The 13,130-nt window shown below is 40.6% G+C and overlaps 1 protein-coding gene across 1 annotated transcript; it reads left to right on the forward strand.

Annotated features, from left to right (window-relative positions):
* Positions 1-2,403: 2,403 nt before the first annotated feature.
* On the forward strand, positions 2,404-12,866 carry ARL6IP5 (ARF like GTPase 6 interacting protein 5). Its single transcript, XM_075183417.1, has 3 exons — positions 2,404-2,624; positions 7,131-7,348; positions 9,070-12,866. The coding sequence occupies exons 1-3, from the start codon at positions 2,449-2,451 to the stop codon at positions 9,240-9,242; spliced, it is 567 nt and encodes a 188-aa protein (XP_075039518.1). The 5' UTR covers positions 2,404-2,448; the 3' UTR covers positions 9,243-12,866.
* Positions 12,867-13,130: the final 264 nt, after the last annotated feature.

Here is a 13,130-nt window from a genome sequence, read left to right on the forward strand (position 1 = left end):
TTGAAAACTGCAGGTATGCAGCATATGTAACTGTGCAACAAGTGCCCAATTTTACATGACCTACCTGTTACTAGCTAAAGAAGTATCTCAAATGCTTCTAAATTTCACATATAATTCACCGCACAAAAGATTTTCAGCTCCCTGAATGCTACGTTTTAACTTTTTTATATATTTTAGAATCACGTATATAATGTCAGTAAAAGATGTTGACTGTAAGATTCCAAATGTCCCGATTTAGACGAGACAGTCCAGACTTGAGGGCATACCTCCCAACCGTTCTGATTTCAGCGGGACAGCCACAAATTTAGGAATTTAGGATCCTGTCCCACGGGTGGCAATGTTGGGGAGAAGGGAGGTAGCTAATGGGCAGCTTAGTGTTTTAGAGCACTAGGCAGCCCTTTGGGAGCCTGGTCACAACCCCATCGTGCCCGCTGCCCCCCCCCCCCCCCCCTGCCAGGGACTTGCAAGTTGGGAGGTATGTGAGTGGACTGTCATATGCAAAAAAGAGAGACCAGCGCAATATAACCACCAGGAACAAGGTAAAAGTGAATAATGTATCAAGTATTCAAACCGGCATGTAGAGAGATACAACAAACGTGTTTAAAAAATAGTAAAAAAGGTGCACCTATTAATAGTATATAACATTAAATGTAAACACATAGTATCATAATAGTTAATATGACCACAGAAAAGTACACCTATCAGTATTATATGACATCAATAATGTTGCATATATGGTATAATAATAAAACAACAACAATAAACAAATACAATGGTAATGTTGAAAGCAGTGTGTCCATATGCTACCATAACACAAATAGAATAATCACCAAAATAGCATGGATTGGTGTAATGATGATCCAAATTTTAAGCCACAGATAGCCATATAGAGGACTTAAGGGACTTGACCCAATATAGATATGTCCATAAAGTACCACCAATTATGTAAATAAAGGAACGTAAATGAACCAGTACTTGAACACAGTGAAAAACTCATGGACTCCCCGTGACAGGGCTATGCCCTGGTGCAGCGTGACCATGACCCTTTTTTGTGCAAAAGCACTCGCACACTGTCCTCATTAGGGACATCTGAATGTTCTGATGTATGTTATGTGGTATGTATGTCATACTTGCCAACATTTCTTTTTCTTTTACCGGGAGATGCCGGCTAGGAGGTGGGCGTGCAGGGGGCGGGGCGGCGAAATCTCGTCATTTTGGCCCCGCCCCCGTTACGGAATGACGCAAATCGCGTCATTTTACAGCGAGGGCGGGGCTAAACGCCGCGATTCCGGGTGAATCGCGGCGTTTAAACTGAATTTTTCCCACTTACAATCAGGAAGATTGCCACACTCGTCCGGGAGACTCTCGCAAAATGCGGGAGTCTCCCGGACATTACGGGAGAGTTGGCAAGTATGATGTATGTGTGTCCCGCTCACTGCTGCCCACGAGCTGGCTAACAATTTTTTAGCCTGTGGGTGCAAGACTCAGCTCAGCAGCGTATTATTAACATTTTAAAGGAAAAAATGCAGGTGACCCAGCCCAAGGTAGCCCACTATGGGACCGGCCCAGGGGGTAGATGTCACCTTTCACCCGCTGGCTCATGCTGCTGTCAGAGGGTGCTGCGTGTTTTTAGGCGATAGGAGGGGAGTTTGTAGCAACCAATGACATCAGAAGTGCTAGGCACGCTTCAAGATGAAACAGTCACATCCCATTTTCGTTTGCAGCATTTACAATGTCCCAACATGTATGCTGTAAATTTGTATAAAGTTGTCAGTACATAATATTCTCAATTATCAGCATCCCTGGTAAAGCCTTGTGTGTGGTGTACATGCAGTGTTCATCGCCACCTGTGACATGCTAAAAGGAGGCACAGCTTTGAAAAGGATGAGGCGCTATATAAATAAATGTTGATGATGATGAGGCTTAATATTTTTGCACTGCCAACTTCTCAGATAAATGACCACACCCTTTCTCTCCATTGTAAAAGTAGGGGTGTTCCATGATAAATTAGATGGGTTAGCAATAGGCCAGTTTTATTTCATGAAAAAGGGGCAACACAGATGATTGACTGTGTGGTTCAGTTGGCTTGGTGGCTTAATAGCTATGGCTGCCACCTTCCTATCTATTTCTACACTATTAATAATATTTCCATAATTAATACTTGCCACCAAGCTCCATTTTTACAGTGGGAAAAAAAATCCCCATCTTTGTTTGTATAATATTTACTGTGCTGTCTATTTGCCAACCACAACATGGCGTCCAGTCACAGTAACACACTGCCCTCTAGTGCCTATTTAGGTTCACGACTTCAAACGTTGACCGCCAGGCTACGTTTTGGACGCTTGAAGCATGCGCCTTTCGCTGTGAGATGATGTAATCTGTCTGCGGAAGACTTGTGCGCATGCGCAGTCGACTCCTTTTCCCCCCAGCTCAGCAAGCAGCTGGAACATGGACGTGCAGGTGGCGCCTCTCCGGCCCTGGGGCGACTTCTTCCCCGGGACTGACCGCTTCTCCCGTCCGGACTTCAAAGACATTTCCAAATGGAACAACAGGGTGGTGAACAACCTGATGTACTACCAGACCAATTACCTGGTGCTGGCCGCAGCCACTGTCTGCCTGGTGGGGTGAGTGGGGTGTGGAGGGGTCACTGTCACAGCTGACTGCTGCACCATGTGATAGAGCAAAGGAAATGCAACATGTAGCATTGCACCAGCCACATGCAATGACAGGAGAGTATGCTGGTACTTGTAGTCCCACAACATCTGTAGGATTACAGATTGCTTCAGCTTAACTTGGAGAATGCAAAACCTACAAGTACACTGTCAGCAGGGCCCCCTCCCCCAGGCCAGTTCCATAGGGGCTACCTTTGGCTGGGTCCCACAGTGGGCTACCTGCATTTTTTGTTTTTTTACTTTAATTTTTATTAATAGCTGCTGTGCTGAGTCTCGTCTCCCTGACCAGAGCCGTAACTTAGAATTCTAGCGTCTGGGGCGAGAAAGACAAATGCCGCTCCCCTAGCCCTCAATTTTAACTAAATTAACCTAAAATATTCCTAAATTGCACCCCCTTCAGCCTTGTGCCCTGGGCGGTCGCCCCTGTCGCACAGCCCTAGTTACGGCCCTGTCCCTGACTAAAATTTGCCAGACAGTCCCTGACTATCAAACCTTTTAATTGCTGTAAATCTTCTTAGAAAACATCACCTGTCACTCATATTCACTAAAATGTCTTCTTTGAAAACTATAACATATGTCTATTACTATGTTAACCCCCTCCCTATTAGAAATATGAGCTGTCATTCAGACCCTACCCTACATGACATTCTTGCTGTCAGCAGGTACATTAAGACCTCTGCTGCTTAAGAACCCATTGGAGTCTACACTTGCGCTTCATATTGAATCACTCAACATCTACTGAGATTAGTGACATCACCTTATGACACCCGGCTGCTGCAGAACCTCTTAAATTATGTTTTCTTAACAGCCGAAGTACTGTATGAAATGGAAATTTTCAGTTAATCACCCTCCCAAATGTATCCGATCTGCTAATCCCTGTTTTTACCAACTTCTAAGAAAGGTTTATTGAACAGAGTGAGCCCAAAGCTCCTGCAGCAAACACGGTCTTGTTGTAAGACAGTGGTTCCCAAACTGTGTGCCACGGCTCCCTGGGGCGCCAAAGTGATCTCATGGGGGTGCCACGACCAGGGCCGGTGGTCAGCAAGGTGGGGGACTACTTGGTAATTATTTTGGGTTCGAAAAAATTATTGAGACCCTATGGGTGCCTCGAACTGAGAAAGTTTGGGATCCACTGCTGTAAGTGTTAAGACAGAGTGCACAGTGGAACTTGAGTTGCACTAATAATAAAAAAAAATAATAAAATGTGTTCAAGAGAGAAAACAAAACAAAAAAGTTGAAAATAAATATTTTAAATACATTTACCAATAACAAAATGCTTTATTAGAGCAATATAGCATTTTTTATTGCTTTTCTGCTGTTATGACAAATCAAGTAATGTGGCAGTACATGTACCGCAGCATTGCTTGCTAAATAGTCTTAGGGCTTTTTGCCCTATGATAAATATGCCTCTAAGTAACCATGACATTTATATTTGATCAGACTTTTTTTTTTATTTATTTATGCATTTGCCACTAGAAAGCTTTGTATTGTAGTTTTTATTTCCTGTTTTTTAATACTGAACTACTTTCTTCAGACATCTGTCAGTTAAAAAAAAATGCTGCAGGGCAGCGTTAGAATAGTCCTGCATTGTTTTTAGGCCTACTGCCTGTGGCCACACGTCTGGTATAGAAACTGGATTGGGTGCAAGTAACACTATCGGCGATGTGTACGTTTGTTTTCTTGACTATAGCCAAAGATGGATTCTTTGGTTTTGTATGGTAAGCAAAAATCGTTTTCTCCTCGGAGCCCTGCACGTAAAGGGTAGAGTAATTTGGGTCAGGAGGTGTTCTCAACAAAATATTTATTTTTGCTTTAGTGTACTTTTTGCAAGATAGAAGTGACGATAGACCAGTATACTATAAGTATGGGGAGTCCTTCATAGATTCAGAAATATTCATATCACTTGAATGTTCCACATTTCTACAAAATGCAGCTTCTATGATCATATGCCCACATTTTACAATTCTATCTTTTAATTGAATATATCTTTATACACATCCCCCACCAGCCCAGCAATACGCTATGGATATTATATATAATTAGTGACCCATATTCTTGAATTTCCTCATTTAGCCATCGCTGTCCTTCTATAACCTACAATTTTGTTCTGAGCTAGAAAAGACTTATGTTTATACTGCTAGGGGCACTAAAATTAAAATATATTATGTTTTTTTTTTTTAGTAGAACTCTCCAGGGGTAAAGATACTCTTTTTGAACTACATGTCCCAGAAAGCCTTGTGGATAGGTCTGACAGTTGTGCCCAGAAGTCGATAGCTGTTCTAGATAACATACAATTTGTTCCTGCTGGAGAAGTTTCAGGACAGTGAATAATCCTGCAGTGTTCCCTCCTCTGAATATCAAGCCATACTCGGTTATAAGGGCTATACAAAGGGCCGCTGCATTTAATTTTATACCCACCTGCCTCCGAGTGTTGGGACCACTCAACACACTTTAAATAACCTCCTTAGCCCTGTCACTGACCATCGCAAGTGTTAGGATCATATGATCACGGCTGCTTATTTATTTGTTGTCAAGACAACCTACATCACAATAACTTTTATAGTTTGAGTTTTCTCCAAGGATCTTGGAAACGGATGCAATCAATATTTATTGGCAAAGCCCGGGGATCCCTTAATGCCATCTGTGATCCTTGGTGATGCCCTTAATCCGTTCTGTAATGCTTCTAGAAGGCCGTCCCCTGTGCACAAAAATAGCAGATTCCCTTGCAATGTCACATAATCTGATGTCCCTGGGTTTTGCAACTCTAGTTACGTCTTTGAAACGGCATTAATGCAAGAAATGATAGTGTTTTCAGTAGTTGCAATACAGAGTATTCTGTATTCCATTATAAGCTATTTATTTTCTTATCTTGCATTATTTCTGCGTAGTATTTTCTGAAGTCTAATTGTACTGTCACAAATGCATGATATGTGATTTAGTCACATGACACGGGGATGTAGTGTGCAGTCACATGATGTAGTGAGCAGAGAGTTTTGGAACCTTACTCTGAGCTCTGTTGGCACTGTGACATCCTCCTTCTACCCCCCTCTGCCATCACATGACACGCCGGGAGCCTGTGTCTGTGTAGCAGACTGACTGTATCGGGCAGCCATTTTGTTTGCCAACCAGAGAGCTTTTGAAAATGAAATAATGATTTGTAGGAGGGTAGCTAAGAAAAATGACAGATGCATGCCTAAAAGTTACTTTACTTACTATTCTTGTATGTGAGAATGATGCTTTAAGATGGAAAACCCTATGATTTAAGTCAGTATGTAATACCCATTTGGGCTTTAGAAACTACCCTCGGTTGTCTAATTAAGAAAAGATTACTGGTGGAGATTACATTAAACTGTTCAGGTTTGCATGGCAGTCTTGGTGATGGAGTATCCTTGATATTTTTTCACTAAAAAAGTATTATAAAAGCACTTCAATCCTAGTATATGGTATTCATCGTCCATTTCAAATACAGGGTTTGACAACAGAGAAACACAGAGCACTTTAGTTGCTGTTTCCTATACAGTAGTATGCTGTATATTTTGCATTTTTTGTGATTCTTGTCCGAATGTATCTTTGCACCTCTCGCTTTTGACTTCAGGGTGTTGGTCGATGTATACTCACATCTGTTAGCAGTTTGTGCCTGTGTCTGATATTACTCACTTTTTCCAAACTGCCACAAGTAGCTATTTGTGATCTAAATATAACGCAGTGCTCATTAACTCCCACCTCAGATATGCTGCACGCTGGTAATGAAGCCAGCCAAGTTTTCGTGTTGCAATAGAGGGAAGACGGACTGACCAGAGCAGGTGGAGAGGAACCGTTTTACATTTCCAATTTTCTTTTTACAAACCGTGGTTAGGAGAAGGATTCTGGGAACAATTGCAGTGCACAGAGAGATTTGGGTTCTAACACGATCTAAATCAAGAGTAAACTAATAACATTCAACAACTATACGTAAAAGATTCAGGAGTTTATCAGATGTGGAGTTATTTCTGATTGTGAGGGAAGATATTTTCACGCACACAACAGACTTCCTGTCACTATCCTCATTGTAGTATACTGCCTCAGTCTTTTGCCTGAGAGTGCCGATAACAGAGAACAGTCACTTAGTTGCCTAACAAATGTAAATACAATGTTAGATATCCCAAGTACTGTCAAGGTATGGTAACTAAATTTTACTTGTATCTGAAGCATTTGTTGCTCCAGTCCTCCTTCCTGTCTCTAGGCCACAACAAAATGGCCGCCTCACTAATGTCATGGATTCCTAATTAATGAATCGACTACACTCTCAGGAATATTTGCTCAACCCACAAATTGGCTGCTTATGATGTCTTTACTGACAGAAAGTACAATTGAAAACATTACCTTTTTGTTTGGTAGATGTTCTAAGTGGCTGTTTTTTTTCATGTAAGTTAATGAAAGCAATTATTATTTTTTCTCACACTCATTGTTTTCCTGCAGGTTTTTAAGTCCTTTTAACATGATCCTCGGAGGAACCGTTGTCGTTCTGGTGTTCTTGGGATTTGTGTGGACGTCCCACAACAAGGATTTCGTCCGTAAATTTAAGAAGCAGTACCCCACTCTTTTTATTATGTCCATTATGCTGTCCAGCTACTTTGTCATCTCTCTCTTTGGAGGTGTAATGGTGTTTGTGTTCGGAATTACTTTCCCGCTCTTGTGTAAGTGATTACATTTCTTTCTTTCTTTTTTTTTCTTTTTTTTTTCTACATATTGATTTTTATTTCTATGTATGCTGATTGTCAGATAAAGGTTTGGTTGTACTTTATATAGCTCAAAAGTGCATTGTAGTTCAATCAAAATCATATGAATTCCATACTATTTTTACCTAATCAGATACTGTATAGACTAAAACAATTAGATAAAAGGCTTAAACAAATGTGCAAAATGTATTGCATAGGGTCTGCAACCTCATACCTATTACAAGGAAAGCAGAATTACCTTTACCATAAAACTATGGGATCTCTTGTCCAGGTACTTGATATCCACAAAGTTCAGAAAACAAAACGAGTGCCACTTATAGCCAAAGTTAGGAGCACTGCTCAGCAATTCAACCATAAGGTGAATGCCAGGGGATTTGTGGGTAATTTTTAAATGCAATTTTGGATATTTTGACTTTCGTGACACGGTTCTTTCCTAGTTCACTTCCTACCATTCGAACCATTCCTTTCATTTTTTTTACATCTGGCATATTGTCCCCTTACACCCCCTGCCATCTGTTGGGGTCCCACAAGGCTCTGTTCTTGGCCCTTTTACTTTTTTCATTGTACACCTCTTCTTTTAGGGCACTAATTTGCTCATTCGGCCTTCAGCACCACCTCTGCACTGATGACACCCAAAACTATATCTCTTCCCCTGAACTCGGGCAAATGTCCAAACTAGCCCTATACAGATGAAGGGTGAAGACTCTGGAGCAATACTAACAGAGAGCAGAATATCCAGATTTTAGCGAACCGAAGGAATCGAGTCCATGTATAAAAATGACATGTTATATGGCAGCACAGTTAAAATGCACCCCAGTCATATCAATAAGTAGAACAAAAACAGCCATCGCCACCCGACCTGGATTAAGAATTCCAATGAGCGTTTCTCCCCTCTCTGGTCTTTGACAAGACAAGTGCTGTGAGTGTTGTCTGCCAGAGGTGTCATACCCACTTTTTGCTACTAGGCCACGCTCTTGTATTGCATAAATAAAGCTGCCTATTATGTTTCAGAAGGCCAAATTGGTTGCTTTGAGCCAGGTTAACCCTAAATGGCTTAACACGAGACTGGCTGAAAATGTGGTCATTCCCTGACAGAAATTTGTTAGTCTGTGGTCGATAGCCGACTGCAGTAATTAGGCACCGTACGATCCGGCTGTGGCACTGATGGAATTGGCCATTTTGTGCTTCAGTGATGCGCTTGGTTCTATGTTGCATTCGCATGAAACAGGTGGGTGCATTCACTGTGCCAAAGTGTCAGGTGCTTGTTAAGGAAGAAATGTTTTGGGTCGAAATCTCTAATTGATAAAAGGCCGAGTTCATTTAAATTTGGCTTCAGCCATCCAGTGGTCCCCCCGAATGTTCCACCGGTTCATCCACTGCTCATCTCTCCGCTTCTAAGGCGGGTAATTTTTGGGTGCCCAGCAAATCACAGGATCGGTGTAGCATAGATAATTAGAATTTTGCCTTTTATTTTAGCTTTGAATCCTGAAATGTAGTTTTGGATGGAGCTCTTCTTTAGGGTTATTAGTACAGAATAACAGGTCAGTTTTTTTTTTTGTTTTGCTTTTTAACATTTATAAAGAAAACTAAGTGAAAATTTGCATGTTTTGTTATATTTAACGTTATTTTATGTGGGCTTTTGTAATCGTGCCTTCCCATCTCTCCTCCCCCCCACTTAGTGATGTTCATCCACGCCTCTCTCAGACTCCGCAACATCAAAAACAAACTGGAGAACAAGATGGAGGGAGTAGGTTTGAAGAAGACTCCCATGGGCATCGTACTGGATGCTCTGGAACAGCAAGAGGAAAACTTCACCAAAATAGCTGACTTTATAAATAAGGCAAAAGAATGAGCTGACGTCCTCTACAACTCCCCCAGAACCCTCCACTCCTTTGTCATGTACCAGTTGAAGTTTATTATTTGTTTTCAGTTGTGTGTATCGGTGGCAGCGCCTCACTGCCTTGTATTCTCCCCCCTAATAACATGTCGGACACGGAGGTCTGGCTTTATCCTGTCTTTCTCTTGTGATGTAACAAAACTGCATTGTTTCCGATGGGGTCAGGGTTGTTTTTTGTGGGTTTTCTGCATTTTGATGGATGGAAACTGACACTGGGGTCCTCGTCGTCAATGTGTTCCCCATATCGCTGTCCGCCTATATGTACAATTTTGGGTGGTCTTAGAAATATGGGGGATTCACCGCCTCACTCATTGAGGTCTTTACCCCCAAAGTATTGTATAGAAATGGAAAGTGTTGTCAATTTTCTCTGAAATTGCACTTACATTGGCTATGGAAAGATGTCTTTTATGCCTCTGTTCTATGGGATGACTAGACCAAAAATAACAGGGCATAAGTTTCCCCTGTTTTCAACAATCTTGCTAAATATTATTGGCTTTATAACTATAACTTGTATTAGTTATGGTTATCTATGATTTTGTTTGTGTTCACTCTGTTCAAAGAAGCAAGGACACACTATAAGCAGCACTTCAAATGTGATCACTGATTCCCTATGAAGAAACTGGCTCACAATTCACATACAATTTAATTGGAAAAGAAGAACAGACCATGGAAGCAAGTTAATAGTTTTCGGAGGTGTTGCCAATAGTAAACAATCAGATTCCAGCTATCATTTTCTAGAATGTACTTGATGGATGATAGCCAGAATCTGATTGGTCACTATGGGCAATTTGCTCAGCAGCCCATTTATAGTGACTGAGCTAGTGTACCTAGGTCAGGCCTGGTCAATCTATGGCTCTCCAGGTGTGAAACTACAAGCCCCAGCATGCTTTGCCAGTAGATACCCAGCCAATAGCTTGCAAGGCATTCTGGGACTTGTAGTTTCACGGCACCTGGAAAGTCACTGGTTGGCCAGACCTGACCTAGTTCATCATTGTTGAGACTAGTATTGGCGTGGGTTTTATTGATTAGTTTATGGGATTCCAATTCAGTCACGTTCATAGACGGTAGGGAGGAGCAACCTCCCTGATTTAATAACTTTCAGTCCAGGTTGATAATAAGGGACTGGAGTAGCCATAAACGGACCTATCCAATGGTTGTTTTGGGGGGAAAGCGTCTGTTATCCACTTAATATCTCTATAGATTATACTTTAGCACTTAAGATTATGTTTATGCTTTTAACCATATAATTGCTATTAAAATAACTGCATTATTAATAGTTGAGTCAATATAAAATATCTTTTTTCCGCCAGTTTTTGCAAATGATTGATAAATGGAAATATGTGGCAGAGTACTTAGAAAAAAAGAAGTCTATGCATAACCTTACATCCTTTAAAAACCAGTGTATTAGCTTTGCTTTTTGTCCAATGTTCTTTTTGCACTAAATAGGAAAACCACATCCATGTGTTTTTGTTGGCGCTCTTCCTTCTCTGATTATTGCTTTCCTATATGTTGTATAAACTCATGCTCAGTGTAGCAAAAATATATATGTTGTCAACTGGAAGCATGAGTAACTCCAATCACTTTCTCTCATTGTCGGCAGCACATGATGGTAAAATGAAAGAGAGGACATTTATGAGTACTGCATTTTCACCAGGGGTTGGCGATATTTATTTACCACGCCTATTTTAATAAATGTATTTCATAATCGTCACGCTCGTCCGGTTGCCGTGGTGACCTGCCTCTCATACCTATCCTCCAGTAAGCAAGATGGCGGCCATTTTGGTTACCATGGCACTATTCGAGTGTTACAAGCTGACTGCCTCGGCTGAGGTAATATCGGTGTAAAAACTTGGCTCCTGCCAAAAGGGAACAAAGTTTGGTTGAAATTACTACGAGTGATGGCTCATACGCTTCAACTTTTTAACGGGACATTGAGGGTTGTTTACTAACGTTGCATTCAGGTGCAGATGTTCAGAAACCAATCTGACGTTTGCTTTCATTGTCTAAATTGGTCGCGGCAGAAATATTGCTAATTGGTTCAGCAACCAATTATTATTGTCTAGTGGAAATTTGCAATTTTAGTAATGGACACTTGTTGAGTATGACTGTGTACCCATCACTTACACCCAATGGAGACGCCATTTTATGTGCTGAACCAATATGCGGTCTGTAAGTTCCGCACACAAAATGGCTGCTTCCACTTTGGGTAAGTGAGCGGTACATTTTAATAGGTCGTCATTCCCCTTCTGGTTGTCTCCTGTTTTAGTTATATGCTGACATGTGGTAGATCTTACTCTGGTCTGCCGTATTTATCAATGGATCTTAGGATGGCTGAGTTGACATGTTAGGTAGAGTCATTTGGTCATTCCCAATCATTGACTTTTTGGACAATATATATTTATTATGTAAAAGCTATATTATTTAGTCTGCTTTAAAGAGACATATTTATATATTATTTCTGTGTGCACGTTATTTATGAACTGCTTTGTAGCTGAGGTAAAGTAGAATCCATAACGAAAGCTTCTATTGTAGCCATAATTTCCTTCATTTTCTTATATCCAACTTCCACATTTGGCCTCACACCCGTCTAATGATGTCCTGGGAAAATTAGGCTTTCCCATCCTTGAATTGACCTCCTATTGAATTAAGAAAAAATAAGCCGAAGAAAGGAAGTAGTTAAGGTACACAATCCAGAAAACAGACGCTGACTGTTTCTTGTATAATTTCCATATATAACTGTTTCTCAGGCAGGTGAAAGCAGATTTATATTCCTGGCCTGTTACAGTGTAGAGATCCTGTGCTTCACAGCCAAAATGCTGCATCATTCATCTAATGAGCTCTCTGCATACAATGTACATTCCTCGGGATTGAATGTAAAAAAAAATCCTGTAGACTATAAACTACATTTAATGGCTGTTAATAATGTCTAAAAAAATCTTCTGCATCTAAACATATCCAGACGATACAGTCATTGGTGATTTGAATGGGGTAACGAGATTATTTCATTCTTGCTGTTTGAAATCTTTGTTGCTTCCTACTCCAGATAACCCACTTTTGTTACCTAGAAAACTCTCGTACTTCGTTGGAAGTATCAGTTCATGGAGTATATAGCACAGATGTATTATAACCCATAGCAACTAGATATTCCAATTCGTAACTTCATCTTCAGTAGTCTTATAGTGAATATCATGTGGGTATAGATTACTTTGATATTGATTCTTCTTCATGTGACGAGCATCAAATGTGGCTGATATAATGTTCGCTCCTGATTGGCAGCGGATACCAGGAGTTTTGTTTACAATATACCTTGCTGTATATAATGTGGTCCAGAGGGAATCTTGAATGATTGTCAATACTGGTTTCACTTTACCACAGTGTGACACAATTGGGCGCATTATATTTAAAAAGAAAAAACATTTGCGTTTTAGCTAGAACTAGCAAAGCTCATTGAATACTATGGTGACAAAGGAGAAGTTGAAAGTGCATGTGTAAATTATACTATTCGTGCAATATGTCACAAATGTGTACGGAAGCTTTGGAACTGAGAAGCAAATTACCAATAAACTGTTACCTGACTAATCCTGGAGGTTCTCTCTCTTTATTTCACAGACATGTCTATATGATTTGACCAGGGCAATAGTTTGCCGATCCTAACATACTATAAGGAGTTAATGCGTCATTGAGGTCATACAACAAAAAGTTTAACTTATTTTATGTGTAGGTTGTTATCGTGACTTTGTAAAGCTGGACAGTGGGGGGAAAACAGGATGTACATCAAAACAGATATACAAGGCAGACAACATAAATGCAGATATATAAACAAGGGAGGGCCCTGTGCAGGAG

Source organism: Mixophyes fleayi, chromosome 8 (assembly GCF_038048845.1).
Source record: "Mixophyes fleayi isolate aMixFle1 chromosome 8, aMixFle1.hap1, whole genome shotgun sequence".
Taxonomy (NCBI): domain Eukaryota; kingdom Metazoa; phylum Chordata; class Amphibia; order Anura; family Limnodynastidae; genus Mixophyes; species Mixophyes fleayi.